Source organism: Podarcis liolepis, assembly GCF_965112155.1.
Source record: "Podarcis liolepis genome assembly, chromosome: 11".
In the NCBI taxonomy this organism is placed as follows: Eukaryota; Metazoa; Chordata; class Lepidosauria; order Squamata; family Lacertidae; genus Podarcis; species Podarcis liolepis.
The window spans coordinates 29,151,251-29,168,937 of NC_139565.1; the positions used below are offsets into that span (position 1 = coordinate 29,151,251).

A 17,687-nucleotide genomic window follows, 5' to 3' on the forward strand; every position below is an offset into this window, starting at 1 on the left:
CTGCTGCCAGTCACTAGATAAATCAATTGGTATAAGACAGCATCCTAAATTAGGAAACTACAGTTTGGAATGCACTTAGATGCAATGTTGTTTTTGGCATCCATCTGTCCCAAGAGGCAATAGAGCGTTCCTCCAGAGGTGAAGTCAAACCACTGGAGAATCACAATGCTTGCTGTGGCCGAAGAGACCAGAAACTTGTAACTGCTGCCTCCAATGTTCTTTCTGCTGTATTAGCAGCACTGAAGTGACCTCTCCATGACACAAGCCTATGTAGTACATATGAAGGTCCTGGGCTACCTAGATGGCAAGACCCCCCTATTGGCCTCGCTGATGTGGTGCACAGAAAAGCAAAGCAATACATTTGGCATCACCTTTGTCACCAGCTTGGCTGCAGGAGTTGCCGGAATGACGTCTCGTCCATTCCTATGCCCATTTCAAGGTGCTAGTGTTAAAGCTCTTCATGACGTGATATCAGGGTACATGAAGGATCACTTCTTTCCATATGTCGCACACCTAAGCACTTCATCAGAGTCTCTTCTCTGGGTTGAAGTTCAACATGTGGTCACCAAGGAAAGATCCTATGTTCACATAGAAGGTACATACATGTTGCAGTCACAACAAAGAAGTAAAGTTTCCAAATACGGTAAAAGCTAGTACCTTAGGACAATTTGACATTGAACCAACCAAAATGGTGGCCAATCTAGACTTACTGTTAAATGGCATCAAGGAATAATAAACATAGCACTATCTAATTCAGCAGATATACTGTAAGTGGACAATTGCCTATAAAGTCCAATACAGTCAAATTTGACTTGAAAAGAAGAAACTTCCTCCCGAATGAGAGGATGCTTTGAAAGTACATTTAAATGCAGATAGAGAGCTTGAAGGAGCTCCCCATGAAGGGAGTCCCATAGCTGCAAAGCAACCACCAAAAAGGCCTTGTCTGATTTTTGTTAATTGTCAGTCAGACCTGAGAATTCACAAAGCTTTGTTTTGAACAGCGCTGGAGCAGTGTGTATCTTTATAGATAATTAGGTGAACATCAACTTTTTAAACAGATGTGAATAATTTTTCTGAAGATCAAATCCTAGAGTGTCACGATTAAGGGTTTTGAAGTCTTTTGCTATACATATGTCTTAGGTTTAGCTAATGTTTGTGGGATCATTTTTAAAACAACTAGATATTTATATCCATTTTTTCAGAAAATATACTTACTATTATTATTTATAAAATATATATACCACCCTTCATCCAGGGTGGTTCAGAATATTAAAAGACAATATAAAAAAACCAAAATACATAATAAAAATAGGAGAAAAGCAAACCAGCCATCCCACCAACCCACATAATGAGAGACATCAGGCCTATATTTTGCATCTTAAAATTATTAGCCTATAATATTAATTCTCTTGTCTATGCAACGTTAGGAAGCTAAATTGATGCGATTATATATTTGGAACGCATGAATTTGTGTGTTCCCAGATTAAATCAACACAGTGAAGAGTATTTTCGTAACGGTAATGCTATTATTATATGTTAAAATTATTTGTGACCTTAACATTAGCTGCTGAGAGTTAATTATAAAACAGATTTTAGTTGTAGTAAAAAGATGAACTTTGGACTTAAGACTTATTACTACAAGCATATAGACAAACACCCCCTAGGTGCAACTGCATTTTTGCAGACAGCTGTGAAATAAATAAATAAATAAATAAATAAATAAATAGGCTTTCCCTTGCTTGGGACTACTGCTTGAGCGAGGGAAGACAGCCGCCTTCTCCTCACCTCCGTGCCCCCATCCTGGCACCAATTCTTCTGGACACCTTTCTTGGCCCTCACCCTCCATGGCCAGCTGTTGCTACTCTGGGCACTAGCTCCCCTCAGGCAAGCAGGAAGGCTTGGGATAGGTCGGTCAGGGGCCCTGAGCGATTTCCAGGCTGAGTCTCTCCTCTCTCTCTCTCTCTCTCTCTCTCTCTCTCTCTCTCCCTCTCTCTCTCTCTCTCCCTCTCCCCGCATCCTCCACACTTTACCTGATTTCACTTCATTTCTCAACATGTGAGTGGGGCCCTGGAATGTAACACCCATGGGGGGGGGCGCCTGTACTGGCCTTTGTTGTTTGTTCAAGATCTGCAATGAAGGCCCTTCTCCAGGTTCCCCCTCTGAGAGAGGCTTGAAGGTTGTGGAAAAGGGAGAGGGCCTTTTTGGTTTTGGCCCCCTGGTTATGGAATACTTTCCTTAGCGAGGCCTGCTTGGTACTATCATGACCATATTTTTGACGCCAGGTTAAGATCTTTCTTTTCTCCCAGGCGCATGTTGGTTTGTGATATAGTGATTATACTGTTGTTTGACTGGTCATCATAAATTGGTTGGTGTGGTTGATGCTCTTAATCATGGGTAGGCAACCTAAGGCCCGGGGGCCGGATACATGAGTAGAATGTGTGCTTTTATTTAAAATGCGTCTCTGGGTTATTTGTGGGGCATAGGAATTCATTCATTCCCCCCCCCCAAAAAAATAGTCTGGCCCCCCACAAGGTCTGAGGGACAGTGGACTGACCCCTGTAATACTGGTTTTATCTGGTGATGTCTTTAGGTATTTATGATTATGTGTATTTTATTGTTTGTTTAAATTGTAATGACTTTACTTTAAATTTCTTTTGTTTCACTAGAGGGGGTTGATGAATTCATTCTTCAAGTTTGGGATAAATGATATTTTTTTGCAAAATAAAAGCAACAACTGCAGTTGCATATTTAAAATAATTTTTATTTGCCATTAAAATTCATAATGTGCACATTAACCTGTGATGGCGTTTGAATCAATATTGCCGTTTGGAAGATGTGATTCCTGGACAGCTTTGCTAAATATTGATTTAATTGTCATTTGTTTAAGGTATGAAACAAATTGCATGCCTTACTGATATTGTTAATCTGGCCCCTTTGAACTGCTGAATCTATGGGTTCATGTAATACATGGCATTACATTACAAAAATATTGAAATTATTGTGGAATACAATTGTCTTGTGCATTAGATTTGCTGGACTGCTGCAAAATCCATCAGGGTTCCCCCCCCCCAACCATTTTACCATCAATATTAGATCAGGAGCCTAGTCTTACCACTTCTTCCCCCTCTCTCCCTTTCAATTTATGCCAACATGTTTAATGTGGTAAAATTGAGCTTGTGACTATTGGCTATTTGGCAATGTATTTTGAATGGGAAGAGTTTCCTTGATGGAAATTCACTGTGGTATCTGAAATATGAATTCAGATGGAAATTGGCATTAATACATTGTTATATTACGTTGGATAATTATAACACTTAACTTGGCAACATAGAGTTCAATGAGATTTACTCTCTAGTAAGTATTAATTTAAATGTTTGTAGAATTGAAGCCTAAATTAAATTAAAGGCAACATGAATGGTGAAATTAGTTATTTTCAAAGGGAAATAAAATTGGTAAACTTACTAATGTTTTATTCCCCTCCCCAGCACAACCATATTTCATTACTCCAAAATTAAACCCAAACCTTGCTCTCTGCATTGTGCAATACGGATTTGTTATCAAAACTAGGCCCTGTTTCCTTAGTTTTCTAGCTGTCCAAATAATTTTTGATCGGTTGATCAGCATTTGACACTCTAAAACTTATGTATGTCTTGTTCCACTGCAGAATTAGTGAGTAAACATGCAGGTTGCTTTCACTGTTACAGTGTGAATTCAAGTTGCCGTACATAGAATGTGAAGATAATTTTAAGTTGCAAAGTATTCATAATATTGTTAAATGGTCTTTTCCCAGGTAAAAGTGATCCATTTTGTGTAGTTGAGTTGAACAATGATAGACTGCTGACCCATACGGTGTACAAGAATCTTAATCCTGAATGGAACAAGATCTTCACATTGTAAGTCTTAATGTTTCGCTTTTGAATTTTACTTGTATACCTGGCTAATCATTTCAAAGCTATCAAGATAAAGCTAAATTGCTTTGATTTCTTAAGTGGAACAAGAGATTTCATTGGAACGAACAGAAGTATAAAGTAGATAATTTCTCTCTTTGATTTTGCCTTCTGAGTGATGATACTCCAAATGTCAATATACTTTGAAGGTACCATAGTATACTGCTGTGCAGCTACTAGGCTGAAACTTTTTAATGTTCATTCCAATAATTTTTAGAATTTATTGGGCAGTTTTACCCATATTCCTGACCACCCACACTGCTGCTACCGAGTTGATGCCAACGAAGATGTCCAATATAACCCCATGCATGTTATTTCAACTTTAAATGTGAGTAAGCGAACTCACCAATATTGGACTCAGAATAATGCTGATTTTCTTTCACAATAATCCTGTCTCGCATTTAGAACTGTAGGGCAGAGTCTGAGAATCCTGAACATTTGTTGACCCTCATACTGTATAGTGTCTTGAATGCTAGACCTGTTGGCTCCTTCATTATATTGAGATTATTCCCCTGAATTAATTTTGGAGAGGAGGGGAGGGGAGGAACCATAGAGGTAAACAAAAAGTTAGAGTGGATAAAGTGACAGTGAAGTATGGAAATATTATTGGAACTTTTATATATTGTTTTCCTTGGTGCATTTATCCTGGAGGTGTGAATTTGGTTTATTAACTTTAAAAGGTGAGCAGGATGAAATTCTCACTGTCTCTACTAAGCCAGTGGTTTGTGGGGGGGGAAATGAAGGCCTGTTGTGATTATAGGTGAAAGCCATTGCTCAGTAGTACAGCACGTGAAACCCTGCCTGGTGACAGAGGGTTGGGCTACACAGTCTTCTGAACAGCAGATTGTTGGCCACACAAACCTTAAGCTCTGTTACTATGATTATTCACATAATGAATGGGAGCTGGATATAGGAAGGAATATTAAGAGGCTTATTCTTCTGGAAGATCTTATTTCCCCCCTCTTATTAATTATGCTCATTCCTTTGCTTTTTGTAATGTTCTGATCTGTTGGATCCAACAGTCTGTTGGATTGAAGATGATATTTTAGATTAAAAGCCCTAATCAAAGGGGTTTTCTCTAGCATCGGGGTGCTGTGCTAGATGAGTTGCATTACAACTTTAGAATTCTGTGAAACTTCTATTTATGAAACACTCTTTGTGATGGAAAATTACTTCAGTACTTAATAGTTTCTCAGTGGCAATATTTTGAAACATTTAAAAATTAAAGAATCAAGCATCTTCTTTTTCTATGGCTGCTCCAATTGCACTACAACACAAAGAGAAAGTAAATCTGTTTCAGGTTTGTTTGTTTTTGCTGTTCACTATCCACTAAATGTTCCCAGCTGGAAGCTTTAGTCTTATGTGTGTTCAGGCAGTCGCCTTCTACATTTTTGGTTTTATAAGAACCAAGTTAATACTTACTATGTAGCCTGTAAGATCTGTTTAACCCCCTTCCCCCCTTTCTTTGTGAGATTGAAGAAACACAACAATAAGCTATCAATTTAATTGTTATCATTATTGTTATTTGTTTGTTTGTTTATTATCTGCCCTTCACCATAAGGTCCCAGGGCGGAGTATAACATTAAAACAGAATATTAAAACTGTCTAAAACACCTTACAATCAAAAAATAAGGTGAGTCAAAAATATACACCTCAAGTGTTCAATTCCAGGGTGAAGAGGTGTGTATTAAGGGGTGCGTCCCCATTCAGTATTCTGTGTATTTTCAAAATATGCTGCATTCATTGCAAATTTTGTTTATATTCAAAAGTTCCAACAATCAACCCCCATTATTTCATTGTACAACATCTCAGTTAACTATTGCAAATTATCTTGAATGCAATATATCATGAGTCACACATCTTTAATCTTTGATTTTTGCCCCACTCCTTACTTGTATATATTTTTCAAAATTGATTATGCCACATTCCTCTACGTATTAACTGGATATGAAGTGCTAATTATTTTTCCAAAGTAAATATCAGTAGCACTTAAATATTTATAAAAGTACACATGGAGCTTGTTTAGACATAAGGGCCAAGCTATAGTTTAGTGTGAACATGCAGGCTCTTGGGCAGGCATAGGCAAACTCAGCCCTCCAGCTGTTTTGAGACTACAACTCCCATCATCCCTAGCTAACAGGACCAGTGGTCAGGGATGATGGGAGTTGTAGTCCCAAAACATCTGGAGGGCCGAGTTTGCCTATGCCTGCTCTTGGGAAGAAAATTCGATGCAGCTGCTTTGTTCTTCCTCTGGTCCTGATGGTGTAAGCTAAGTCATTGTTTGACTTAGTCATCCAAATTTGGGGTCATGTCTTCTCTAGACAAACCATGATCTTGGAACTAAGGCTTATTCTTGGGGTTTGTATGGAGAAGAAGCGTGGCCGCAAGAGGTCTAGAAGAGGCTTGCATCAGGCACAATCTCCTCTTTGGGGACCCTCTCATTCACGCTAAGCTATAGTTTGGCACAGCACTGCATGCCAACTAACTCATAATTAAACCATATTTAAAGGTTGAAAGACTGAACCTTACAAATCTTCAGGCTTGCACATTTCATCCCTCCTCTGGCACAGCCATGCGGGCTTTAGGAGGATTTACTTCCATCTTAGGTTAACTGTGGCTTGCAATGTCATCTGAATGTGGACAAGCTGTGGTCGAACTTAGCTATAGTTAGTGAAAACAAACCAGCTTCTAGTATTTAGGAAACTAACTTTTTTTTTACTAATCATAATTAAGACTAACCACAGTTTAGGGGTTCATATAACTTGCCCAAGCGCAGCATGCTAAACAACCAAAGGGAAGGGGGACGTGTGTGAACCTGGTAGCAGCCTAGACCTAACATTCTTTTCCTACTAAACCATGATTTATGTTTACATCTGAATGCAGCCTAGCTGGCATACAATTTAATACCAGAAAGTTGAAACTCTGTAGCAGTTTAAGGAATGGAGAAAGTGAGAACTCTGGAAACCTCTTAATGGCTTCTAAATCTGGTGGCAACAATTTGATTGGGTTTTTTGGGGGAGGGGGTGTCTATATGAAACCCACCAAGGATCTGGTCATGTCCATTTTAAATTTCAAGTGCTTTTTGATTGCAATCTTGCTTTCTAACTCTGCAAACGTATCACTTATTCAGTACACTAGATCAGGGTAAGTATTAATGAAAGGCTTTCTTGTGCTTCTTGTAGGTTGTATAATGCATGCCCAGCCATGAAATGATCGGTATCATGCCTGAGTTGCATTCCTGGACATTTCTATTTCAATTCATGCCCTCTTTTTAACTCCCTTTTTCTAGTTTACACTTCTAAAAATTCACGCAGCTTTTCATTTTCCTCTAACTTGTTAATGCATTTGCCTTGATAATGATTCAGTTAGGTGACTTTCCTACCTCTGCTCTGCTCTATCACTTTCATAGCAATATTAAGGATATCCACTCAGTTCTTGAAGTGACAGTTTATGACGAAGACCGAGATCGGAGTGCTGACTTCCTGGGCAAAGTGGCTATACCATTGTTGTCTGTAAGTTTATTATTATTATTTGGTTAATGCACTGCTCTGTATATTTTTATGCTCGTGGGAAAAAAAAATCAGGGCTGTCTGCCATTTTTCAACCAAGGTCTGTAATAAGAACACTAAAAAATTTAACATACTCAATTCACGGCTATGTTGAATCCCATGATAGTTAATTTTTCCTGACAGACTTGGTCCTGGTAATGAACAGGTACTTGTCAGAATTGCCACAGTTGTTTTGGGTTCTCTGTCAGTTTCAGCAGCTGGGGGTCAAAGGTCACTGAGGGAGTGTATTCAGTGGAGACTGCGAGACAGACGGCTGTCATGTCCTTTTCCCGCAGATTCAAAATGGTGAACAGAAAGCCTACGTCTTGAAAAACAAGCAGCTGACAGGGCCAACAAAGGGGGTCATCTATCTTGAAATAGATGTGATTTTTAATGCTGTAAGTCTTAACTTTGCCTTTTTTGTACTGCTAAAGAGTTCAGTTTCATGAAAGCTTTTGTTCCTGATTTGTAGAGAATTTCTGTCATTCCTCATTTTCTCTAAACCTTGATGTATGCTGCAGAATGCTCTTCTGCCACTGGCTGAGACACCCACTTTGCTACTACTGCTGCTAATGTATACACAAGCATAAGTTTCTCTGCCTCACATTTCTTGGCCCCATGACTTTGAAATGCTACAGTGATGATTCTATAGATATTTGTGCAGTTTTCAGTCCCTAAACAATATATTTTGATATATAGGTGAAAGCCAGCTTCCGAACGTTAATGCCCAAAGAACAGAAGTATATTGAAGAAGAAAACAGAATTTCTAAACAGGTAAAGAGTTGGAAACTATTATTTATTCCCAATAGACAGAATATCAAGTGAAACCTTATGACTGTATTTTGTCAAGCATTGATAGCTAAGAGAATAGCACATCTCATTAATATTGGAAAAACTTATCTGGAGTTATCAAATAAAATTTGCACAAATGCAGATTTTTAAGTCTTCTAAATCCCTTTCTGCCAGATTTAGTTATTTGTAAAATGTGTGCATGATAACTCTAATTAAAGTTGTCAGTCTGCCCCCATGTATCAGGTTATAGCACAGGTGGCTGTAAACTTAGTCTAGCATAAATTTTGGTGGCCAACTTTGACCTGGAGGAACTCCCATATTGTTTTGGATTATGGTATGTATCAGCCTTTTGTTCTCTTAGTCCTCCTTTTAAGGTGCTTATTAGAAACTTAACTCAGGCAAATATATAAAATCCCTTTGATTCTGCAACATGATTGACAAGATTCTTCTTTTTCATGCATGTTTACTAACTAATTGCTGCAATATTTACCAGCAGTAACTGTTTTCAAAAGTGCAATCCTACTGAATGCTTTCAACTTAAATAATTTTTAAAATCTTGCAGCCATGATGTTCATGTTTCCTTCTGGAGGATAAGAATGTTGGTCACTGAAGAGTCAAACACTAAACAACTCTTCTTTGTAGAATCTTATTTGTGTGCTGTCCAGTGTTTTATAATTACTGCATGAAATCATCAGTACAGAGATTTTATAAGCAGCAATATAACACTTCCATTATCAGAAAGTAAGGCGTGCCTTGCGGTGTGTGTGTGGGGGGGGAGTATACAATACCTATTCTTCCAGATGTATAGGTACTGCTCAGAAATGGCTAGACTCATATGCAGAAAAATAGTAGCAAGGAACTTATGACTATTACTAATCAATGAATATTATCAAACCATGGTTTGTAGTATAAGAATCTCCTTAGAGCAAGTTCTTTTCTTAAATATCAGAGATCTTGAATTAGTGAATATAACCTAATACTGTAAAATGTAAGTTTCGTAAAAGTTAGTGAGTTCGTCTCCAAATGAACTTCGTGGTGCTCAGCTATTCGTTTTAAAACATAATTCCTTAAAAATCTACTTGTTCATCCTTTTCATGAAACGTATTGTAGTTTCACAGCTTACATGGAAAAAGTTACTTCAGTTTCCTCAGAGATAATTACTCAGAACTGCATACGTGGTTTCTCAGCAGTCATCTCTTTAGTATCAAAAATTGATTCAGCAAACTCCAGTGCAAAAAAATGTAGGTTGATATATTAAATCTCTGGATCTCAGTTCTTAGAGTGTGCTTAAAGATTGGGAAGGAAACATTAGTAGGTACAATTGTACTGTCATTTAAATTATTTTCATGCTGTACAGCAGAACAGTGCAAGCCTACAACTACTGATAATACTGATAAATATCTAGATAATGAGTTTTCCCCTTTACTGCAATACAAAATCTTGTCTGTACAGAACAGTATTTTCAGTTGAAATGTGTTGTGAGCAGTTTTCATAGCTAAAATGCACAAACTGAGCCGACACATTCTACGTTTCTTTCCTCCAGCTTCTTCTAAGGAACTTCATGCGGATGAAGCGTTGCGTCATGGTTCTTGTAAATGCCGCCTACTATATAAACAGTTGCTTTGACTGGGATTCACCACCAAGGAGTCTTGCTGCTTTTGTGGTATGATATTAACTTTAATATTAATATATGTGTATACAAAAAAATAAATAAATGTAATGGTCTCATCAATAGGACATATATGAAAGATCACAGTCAATACCTAATAATCAATCTGTAGTTTAAAGCCAATATTAGAACACCCAGGGCTTCCTAGAATTGGCTTTCTTCTACAATCAGTGACCTCTAATACCCTCACCTTAAAACTCCAGGAAGTTTAATGCCAGTACATTCTTCTCTCTAATTTCCAGTGGTATAGGAAACTTCAAAGTACTTGAGTTCACCATGGCATCATAGCCATGCTCCCAATGATAATGTATAAATGTAGGCAGGTGTATTGATCCTAAATAAGCTCTGTATAGGCATACTTGCATACACATATACAGTGAGGGGGGGAAAGTATTTGATCCCCTGCTAAATTTGCCCATTTGCCCTCTGATGAAGAAATGACCGGTCCATAATTTTAATGGTAGGTTTATTGTAGCTGTGAGAGACAGAATAACAACAGGAAAATCCCCAGAAACCCAGAAGACAGAAGACGGAGATGGATGTGCATTATAGTAAGTGAAATAAGTATTTGATCCCTTTGCAAAAGATGACTTAGTACTTGGTGGCAAAACAGTATGGCACACATACTGCCATTTTACATGCTGGTGGAACCAATTTTCAACTGATTAATAACAAATTATAGAACAACCGTGTATTCCCCATCACGTATTCTCCATCCCTCTGCTACTACAGTCACCCCAAGTTAACAACACTGGCAAATGTGGTTGCTGCAGATTGGTGGTGCCATTAGCACTTGTTTCACAGTAGGAACAAAGTTAAACTCCTTTGCAGTCATGTCCCATGTCAACATTGAGGACCTTTAATATGCCATTCTTTGGGTGTGAGATTCTAAAGCTAAGCCATTCATACATGCCAGCCTTAGACGAAATATCTGACTGTGTGAGAAATGGATCCTCAGTTGTTTATGTTATACATATCCACCAGATCCCAAAAAAACTTCCCACCCAGTATTTTCTGTGTGTCAGTTTAATACAATTTTCTTCTAGACATCTTAACTTTTTTCTTCTACATCTTCACTTCCTTGTCACGACACCAAATAGGAGCATTTTGAGGAACAAAAACAGAGGCCCCAAAAGCTTGCAACTTCTTTACGTTAGTCATCTTGGACTCCTTTAGGAGGAAGGGTGAAACAGAAATTTAATAAATAAATAAATAGACAACTGATAATTTTAAGATCTGAGAAATGTGATAAGAGACATTCCAGGAGCCTTGATAAAAGGTTATGCCTGTATACATAAGCTTCAGAAACCGTCGCGTAATAACTTTACTCAAAATGCTTCTGCTTTTGTGTGTTTACTTCCTGCATCAGCTCTGGGAGGTGCTTGTGACATAATGGCACACTGTTCCTTTTGCCTGATGAAGGGAAGCACTCGTATAGGGCATCCTCTCCCTTGTGGTCTCCTGAGCTGGAGTAATAAAGGGTGTGACCATATGGTTTCTGTAACATTACTTCTTTAGACAATACAAGGTGTAGCTTAATAACAGAACCAATATGTTGACAGAGGAACAAACTTTATTCTGCAGGATATACCCGCCATGGCAATACTTGTCATTATTTTAATTTTATTATTTAGACTTGTATGCTACTTTCCCACATAAATGTGCCCAAAGCAGTACAACAGTACATACTGAGAGCCAGTATGGTGTAGTGGGAGAGCCAGTATGGTGTAGTGGTTAAGAGCGGTAGTCACGTAATCTGGGTAACCGGGTTCGAGTCTCCGCTCCTCCACATGCAGCTGCTGGGTGACCTTGGGCTAGTCACACTTCTGTGAAGTCTCTCAGCCCCACTCACCTCACAGAGTGTTTGTTGTGGAGGAGGAAGGGAAAGGAGAATGTTAGCCGCTTTGAGACTCCTGAAGGGTAGTGAAAGGCGGGATATCAAATCCAAACTCTTCTTCTTCTTCTTCTTCTACATATGATTAGAGGCAGCATGCTTTGAATACCAGGGGCTAGAGAATCAGGTTCAGCATCAGCACATAGCACAGTCAGGCAGATGCCCACCACCACTGATACCTATGCACCACTGATACCTATGCACTCTTCAGCTGCTTGGCATTTAGAAGATTCCAAGTGACTGCAGTGAGGAAGTGTCATTTTAATCTTTCACTAATGACTTTGAATGCAGCATTGTTCCAGAGTGGTGCTGCATTGAGGGTGCTGGGAAGAATTAAACTGATAGCTCTTGCATGCTGTAGCAGCCTGGAGCTTCTGTTAGCTCCAAATAGCAAGGGCAAAACACCAGCAGCACAGGATCCTTTAGGATTCCTCCCTCTTCATTGATCAGCACAGAGAAAAGTGCCAAGCAGTTGCAAAAAGGGACCATGGGTTGAATCCCTCCCCACTGTCTTTGATGTTGCAGAAAACTGGGTTTAGGTGGGATTAAATTCACTTTAAGAAAAGCAGCCAACTTTGAAATCTGTACAACGCCCCCAAAAGTGCCCTGCTAGATGAGAACACAGTCATGTCCTCCAGCATCTTGCTTCCAATAGTGGGCAAGCAGATTCCCATGCGATGCCCAAAGGCAGGAAGTAGAGGCGACTGCCATCTCCCTCTTGTTCTCCACAGGACCAGGTCTGAGATGACCTTGGCCAGATTGTCCTCACTGGGCCCCCCAAATGGCCCTGTCTTGGGGGGACTTACCAAGCAATGGGGGTTATGAATAGTGGTGCAAGCAGTGCCTTGAGAAAGCCACTGTTCTTGAGAAGGCTGTAGTCAAAACAAAACTACTATGAAAGAAAATTAAATTGTATTTCCCCCCGCTCCTCAGATATATCCATCTATCCTAAATATTTTTATGGTTTATACATGCCCTTTAGAATCTTATTCAAGATCTACTGTAGGATCAACTTTGTGCCTCAGGTGTAATGAACATGAATGAGTAGCGACCTGTTCTTTCTTAGATGCTGCCTGCCCTTTTACAGGCACTGTTGCTTCAGAACTGACAAGCTAAAGTCCATCGGTGCAATGGACTGTATTTTTAATCTTCAGTAAAGTCTCTTCTGATCCCTGTTCCTGCCCTGCCTCTTTTGAACCTATTAAGTAATCTGCTGTGATGTCACAGCGTGGCATTGGAGATATCACAGCCCATCTGTCTTCCACAGCCTCTGATGTCATATGTGGGTTGCCAGTGTTGGTCTAGGCAGAAGTGCTGAGAGGGTCTTGTGAAAGACATATAGGTTGACAGGCAGATTAAAAAATTAAACACTTTCATCTTTGCATGCTGTGGTCTTTAGAACCTCTTTACACCTTGTTGAGAGGTTTCAAAGCATTTTAATAGAGGCAGATAGCACATGGCAGCTTATACCCTAGAGTTTTGACCAAGATCGTAAACCAGAACTCAACAACCTACAGTGTTGTCAGAAAACCGCAACATGTACATCATCATCATCATCATCATCATTATTGCAGTTCTGCATACATTTCCACATTGTGTCCCCCTGTGAAATCTCTGAATCTTAGGCAGGTTGATTAGCTCCAGGAATGTAACCAAAGGGTACAGTTGTTCAAACTAAAGGAGCACATCTTGAGGTTTGAGTTAAGGAAACATTTGATTTAAATAGTCTCTTTATCATAACATAGTATATGAGATTTAAATGTTGCAGCACTTTGGGGGGGAGGAGATGCTGAAAACCACCAGATTTCCTATTTTAATATCCCTATTGCCTACTCTATGTTTTATTTGGGTGAAATCCAACATAGTGCATGCAGCAGGGCTTCTTCTGTTCCTGACTGTCGCCCTGCCCTCTGGATCAGATTTTGAAGGTGGACAGGGGGCTGCGTCAGGGTGGAGAGGAAATAGTCCTGCTTCACAACCAGAAATCTGTTCTGCCTGCAGTTGGGCCCAACTGGATATCACCCTTTGTTTTTAACACTTGGAGAAGACAATAAGTAAAAGCAACTTGAATATTTCATTCATGAGCTGTTCTATCAAATGCATTGCGGTGCTTAAATTAATCAGTTTGCAATACTCCTATGTAATTTTAGCAAGAAATGGTTATTACAGAAATACTTTATGCAGTTTTCTCATCTGAGGAAATGGCAAGGTTTGTCTTTAGAACAACCTAATGAAGATACTGAAATGCTTTCTAAATTGGGGTTCGTTTTCTCCAGGCTCTTGATTCATGCACCTGTGGATGTGGGCAATTGCAGGGAGATACAGGGCAGGAGATGAGGGGCCGTATGCAACCTCTTTCACTGTCACTTCTTACTTTAATGAGCCGAAAAATAATTGGACAACTAAGCTATCAGTAAAAGGACACACTTCAACATGAGTCAGTGAATTATTTTGCAGGACAAACTTTAATCTTTATATATGATTGTGGATAATTTGTGGTACCATTTATCCAGCTTGAATTGTTTTAGCCTTTTCAGTTGTTATACAGTAAGTACTGCTGTGTTAACATTAACATTTGATATTTTACACATTTAATTCCTGTACTGTTGTGTGTGGTCTTCGGGGAAATGCGCTCCGGTGCTACAAGAGAGAGACAAAGTATTGATCAGCTAACATTTCAGCTACATTTATGTATGTCGCAAAATTAATGAAAATGCCAGACAAAAATGTCAGAGTGCACAAAAAGGTAGGATTTGAATTTTGGTAGTTTAATGAAAAGTTTAAGATGAACGTTATCACATGTCTGTTAGCCTACATTGTGCAGTTCATAACACAATAGCTAAAGGGGAAACACACATTTTACTGGGGGAGCACTGAACATGAATCTACAAGGAAATTTAGAAGGAAATATGCAGTCCTGAAAGTAGGTGATGTTCCCAAATTTGGGAAATGTGAGTTCATTTATTCTAACATGGCTCAAAATAACAAATAGCTTTTGCAAAAATGGTGCCTACATTTTCCTCTTCAGTTGGGGGAGTTATGCAGTCCTCTCCTTTCTATTGTAGCTTATATTCTTCCAAAAACTACTTTTGAAAGTAAAAAAACCCCCTGGTAGTAATAATAATCTTTCTCTGGATTTTCCTAACCGTTTTTTGAGGTATCTGAATAAGGCCAACTCATTCAATATGTTTGTTCCTATTGTCAGAGCCAATGCAAGATACTGTTCTGTGTGAGGCAGGCATCACTTCTATCCCCTACTGCTGCTGCCCCTCTTCACCACTGCCTACTTACCCATTTAACATTTTTAACCTCACTAATGCAGCGCCAGTACTGGCAGTGCTCCCAGCTTCAGTCTCCCCTCTCTCTGGGCAAGGTGTCCCAGGAGACTGAGTGCCTGTGCTGCAGTGGCTTTATTGCCATAGCTGAAAATTATTTTAAAATTCTAAAAGTTACTTTAGAAACATTAAATTTAAGAGAGCATGTTTAACTGCTGTGTCAAAGCCACAGTGAGGCAAATGCTCTCCTATTAACAGTTGAGAGATAAGGTAGCGGTTGGTGGGAAGTAGTGGGGGCTGCAGTGGTGAAGGAAAGGGATTGGGCAGGATATCGCTCTGGAAAGCCTATAGGAGCCAGGTGTGCATGGATAGCTTTGTGGGCTGACTTCTTTGGGATTTCCAAGAGAGACTGTTCTGATACAACGGCAATGGTAGTTCTCTTGTCTTCTGGGCTGTGAGCATGGGCCAAGCGACACGCATCAGTTGCTATATAATAGTCCTTCCTTCAGTTATAGAAAGTTTTCACAATGATGCAACATGAGTGTAGCTTTGGGCTGCATAATCTGACAGAAGATAATTCCTTTTGCCAGAATCTAAAGGGTTGCATGTACCGTTTAGCACTTTCACCATTGCCCTTGCCACCACCATGTGTGTTAGCTGAGAAGCTTGTGAGAGTCAGAGGTTCCTCCAGTACAAGAAGGGGGAGATATTGGAAGGGGCTTGGTAATGCACACACCTATGTTCACATAGAAATGCTTTCTGCTCTCAGACAGGAGGACTCCTTGGAGACACGGCTTTAAGCTGAAGAAAATGGCTCACCATCAGTGCTGTTTTTCTAGAAAAAGGGGTGCCAAAACTCACCATGAGCACCTCCCTTGTTCTCTTATAACAGCAATGGTGCCTACCTGAGAGGTGCCGGAACTGAGTTCCGGTGAATTCCTGCTGAAAAAAAGCTCTGCTTGCCATACTGATTTTACCCTGATTAGTATTTAAATGCCCTATTGCCCCCAGTTCTGCTAGACGTTTTCTTAGGGATGACAGAAACAAAATGTGTAAGAATCCTGCAGTTTGCTTCATGGTGCAAGCAAAGTGCACAGAAGTTATTTTTCCATCAGTAAATTGTGTGCCAGTGACCTAACATGGATGGTAAATGATCAGATTCATGCACAAACAAAGCAGTATTTAATGGCAGGATTTGGAGAGGTATTCCCAACAACTTTGGTGTGCCTAGTGGGATATTTGACTCTGGGCAGTAGAATTCCGTGCCATTTCACACATTGCGTCTGCAGATAGGGAGGGGAGAAAGAAGAAAGGGGGGGAGTGATTATATTTTTTCCCCTGAAACAAACTATTTAAATACATCTTTGTTCTGCACCATAGATTTACTGGTACAGAATCAAACATTTTTTTCTGATCTAAACCCTTGTCATCCCCTAGAAATCACTATTAGCCTTTCCGAGAAGGGAAAGACAAAAACCTCTTTTTCCCCCAGTGGGCTAACACTAGATAAAGGAGGCAATTTAGACCAGGGAAATACGTGATTTCATACAGTTTAAACAATGATCAGTAATAATTTATAAAGCAGGATAAATGGGAGATGTGGCGTATTTTATTTGATTAAAGAGTATTTAATAACACAAGTAGACAACTAGCAAGGAAACCATTTTGAAACGTGTCATGTAAGGAAATACTTTTGCATATGGAATGTGTAAAGCTATTTCCTGTGTAATTACATCACTTTAATCTGCAGTTGATCATACATACAGTGATTGTACAATAAAAGATCCTATCCAACAATAAGTGTGCTTAATAGCTAAATATTCCAACTGAATGCAAAACAGTAAGATAGAGAAATATATATTTAATATGAAATCCCTGCTTTGTTTAGGAATAGGAAACATGGTCAGTCAACTTTTAAAAAAAAGGAATATCAAGTGTGCAGCCAAGGAAGAGCTTACTTATCCTTCAGTTTTTCAAAATGTTCCTCCCTGCCAAACTAGTGCATCAGATCAGTTTCGTTATATATGAAGGAAAGAATTATCTTGATTCTCAGCTTAGGACATCTACCACAGGTAAACATGAGTGTTGAAAGCCCCCCTTCCTCTGTTTCCAAGTCTTTTTGTGTCCCTTTTCAGGCTCATCTACTTGTTGCCCTAGGCCAATACTGCTTTGCTGACCCGGTCTTCTTTGATGTCCCTCACTAACAGTGTCGTTTTCCCCATTTGTTTTCACATTTCCAAGGGCTGCTTTTGTGTTGACTCTTCGGTCAGCAGGTGCAATTCCAATTGACAACAATTCTTCATTAAAAACAGAGTGCAATCTAGTCTGTATGTTTGGCTAGATTCCTTAATTAAAGAGTTAAATAAGTGCTGGCGAAAGTTTTAGAGAAGACTCTAGGACTGGCAATATTCTTTTGCTCATGAAAACTAGATGTGTTCAATTCTCAGTGTTAAATTAAGCATTAGAGCTAGGTTACTATTGAGAAAGAGTAGATCTTGCCTAGTTATTCAAAGCAAGCACCCAACTTGCTTGAAAAGCCAGAGGAGCTGGATATTGTTGGAC

At 39.3% G+C, this 17,687-nt stretch overlaps 1 protein-coding gene across 14 annotated transcripts in view; it reads left to right on the plus strand.

Moving 5' to 3' along the window:
* The window catches only part of MCTP1 (multiple C2 and transmembrane domain containing 1), a 175,046-nt gene that overhangs the window by 96,799 nt on the left and 60,560 nt on the right, over positions 1-17,687 (plus strand). For 9 of the 14 annotated variants that reach the window (XM_083465215.1, XM_083465204.1, XM_083465210.1 and 6 more), the window contains 6 exons: positions 3,791-3,893; positions 7,357-7,459; positions 7,792-7,893; positions 8,195-8,269; positions 9,831-9,950; positions 10,421-10,507. In XM_083465215.1, the coding sequence (XP_083321341.1) occupies positions 3,791-3,893; positions 7,357-7,459; positions 7,792-7,893; positions 8,195-8,269; positions 9,831-9,950; positions 10,421-10,507 (590 nt within the window). The remainder of the gene's footprint in view (positions 1-3,790; positions 3,894-7,356; positions 7,460-7,791; positions 7,894-8,194; positions 8,270-9,830; positions 9,951-10,420; positions 10,508-17,687) is intronic. The other 5 variants (XM_083465211.1, XM_083465213.1, XM_083465214.1 and 2 more) reach the window with 1 other exon arrangement.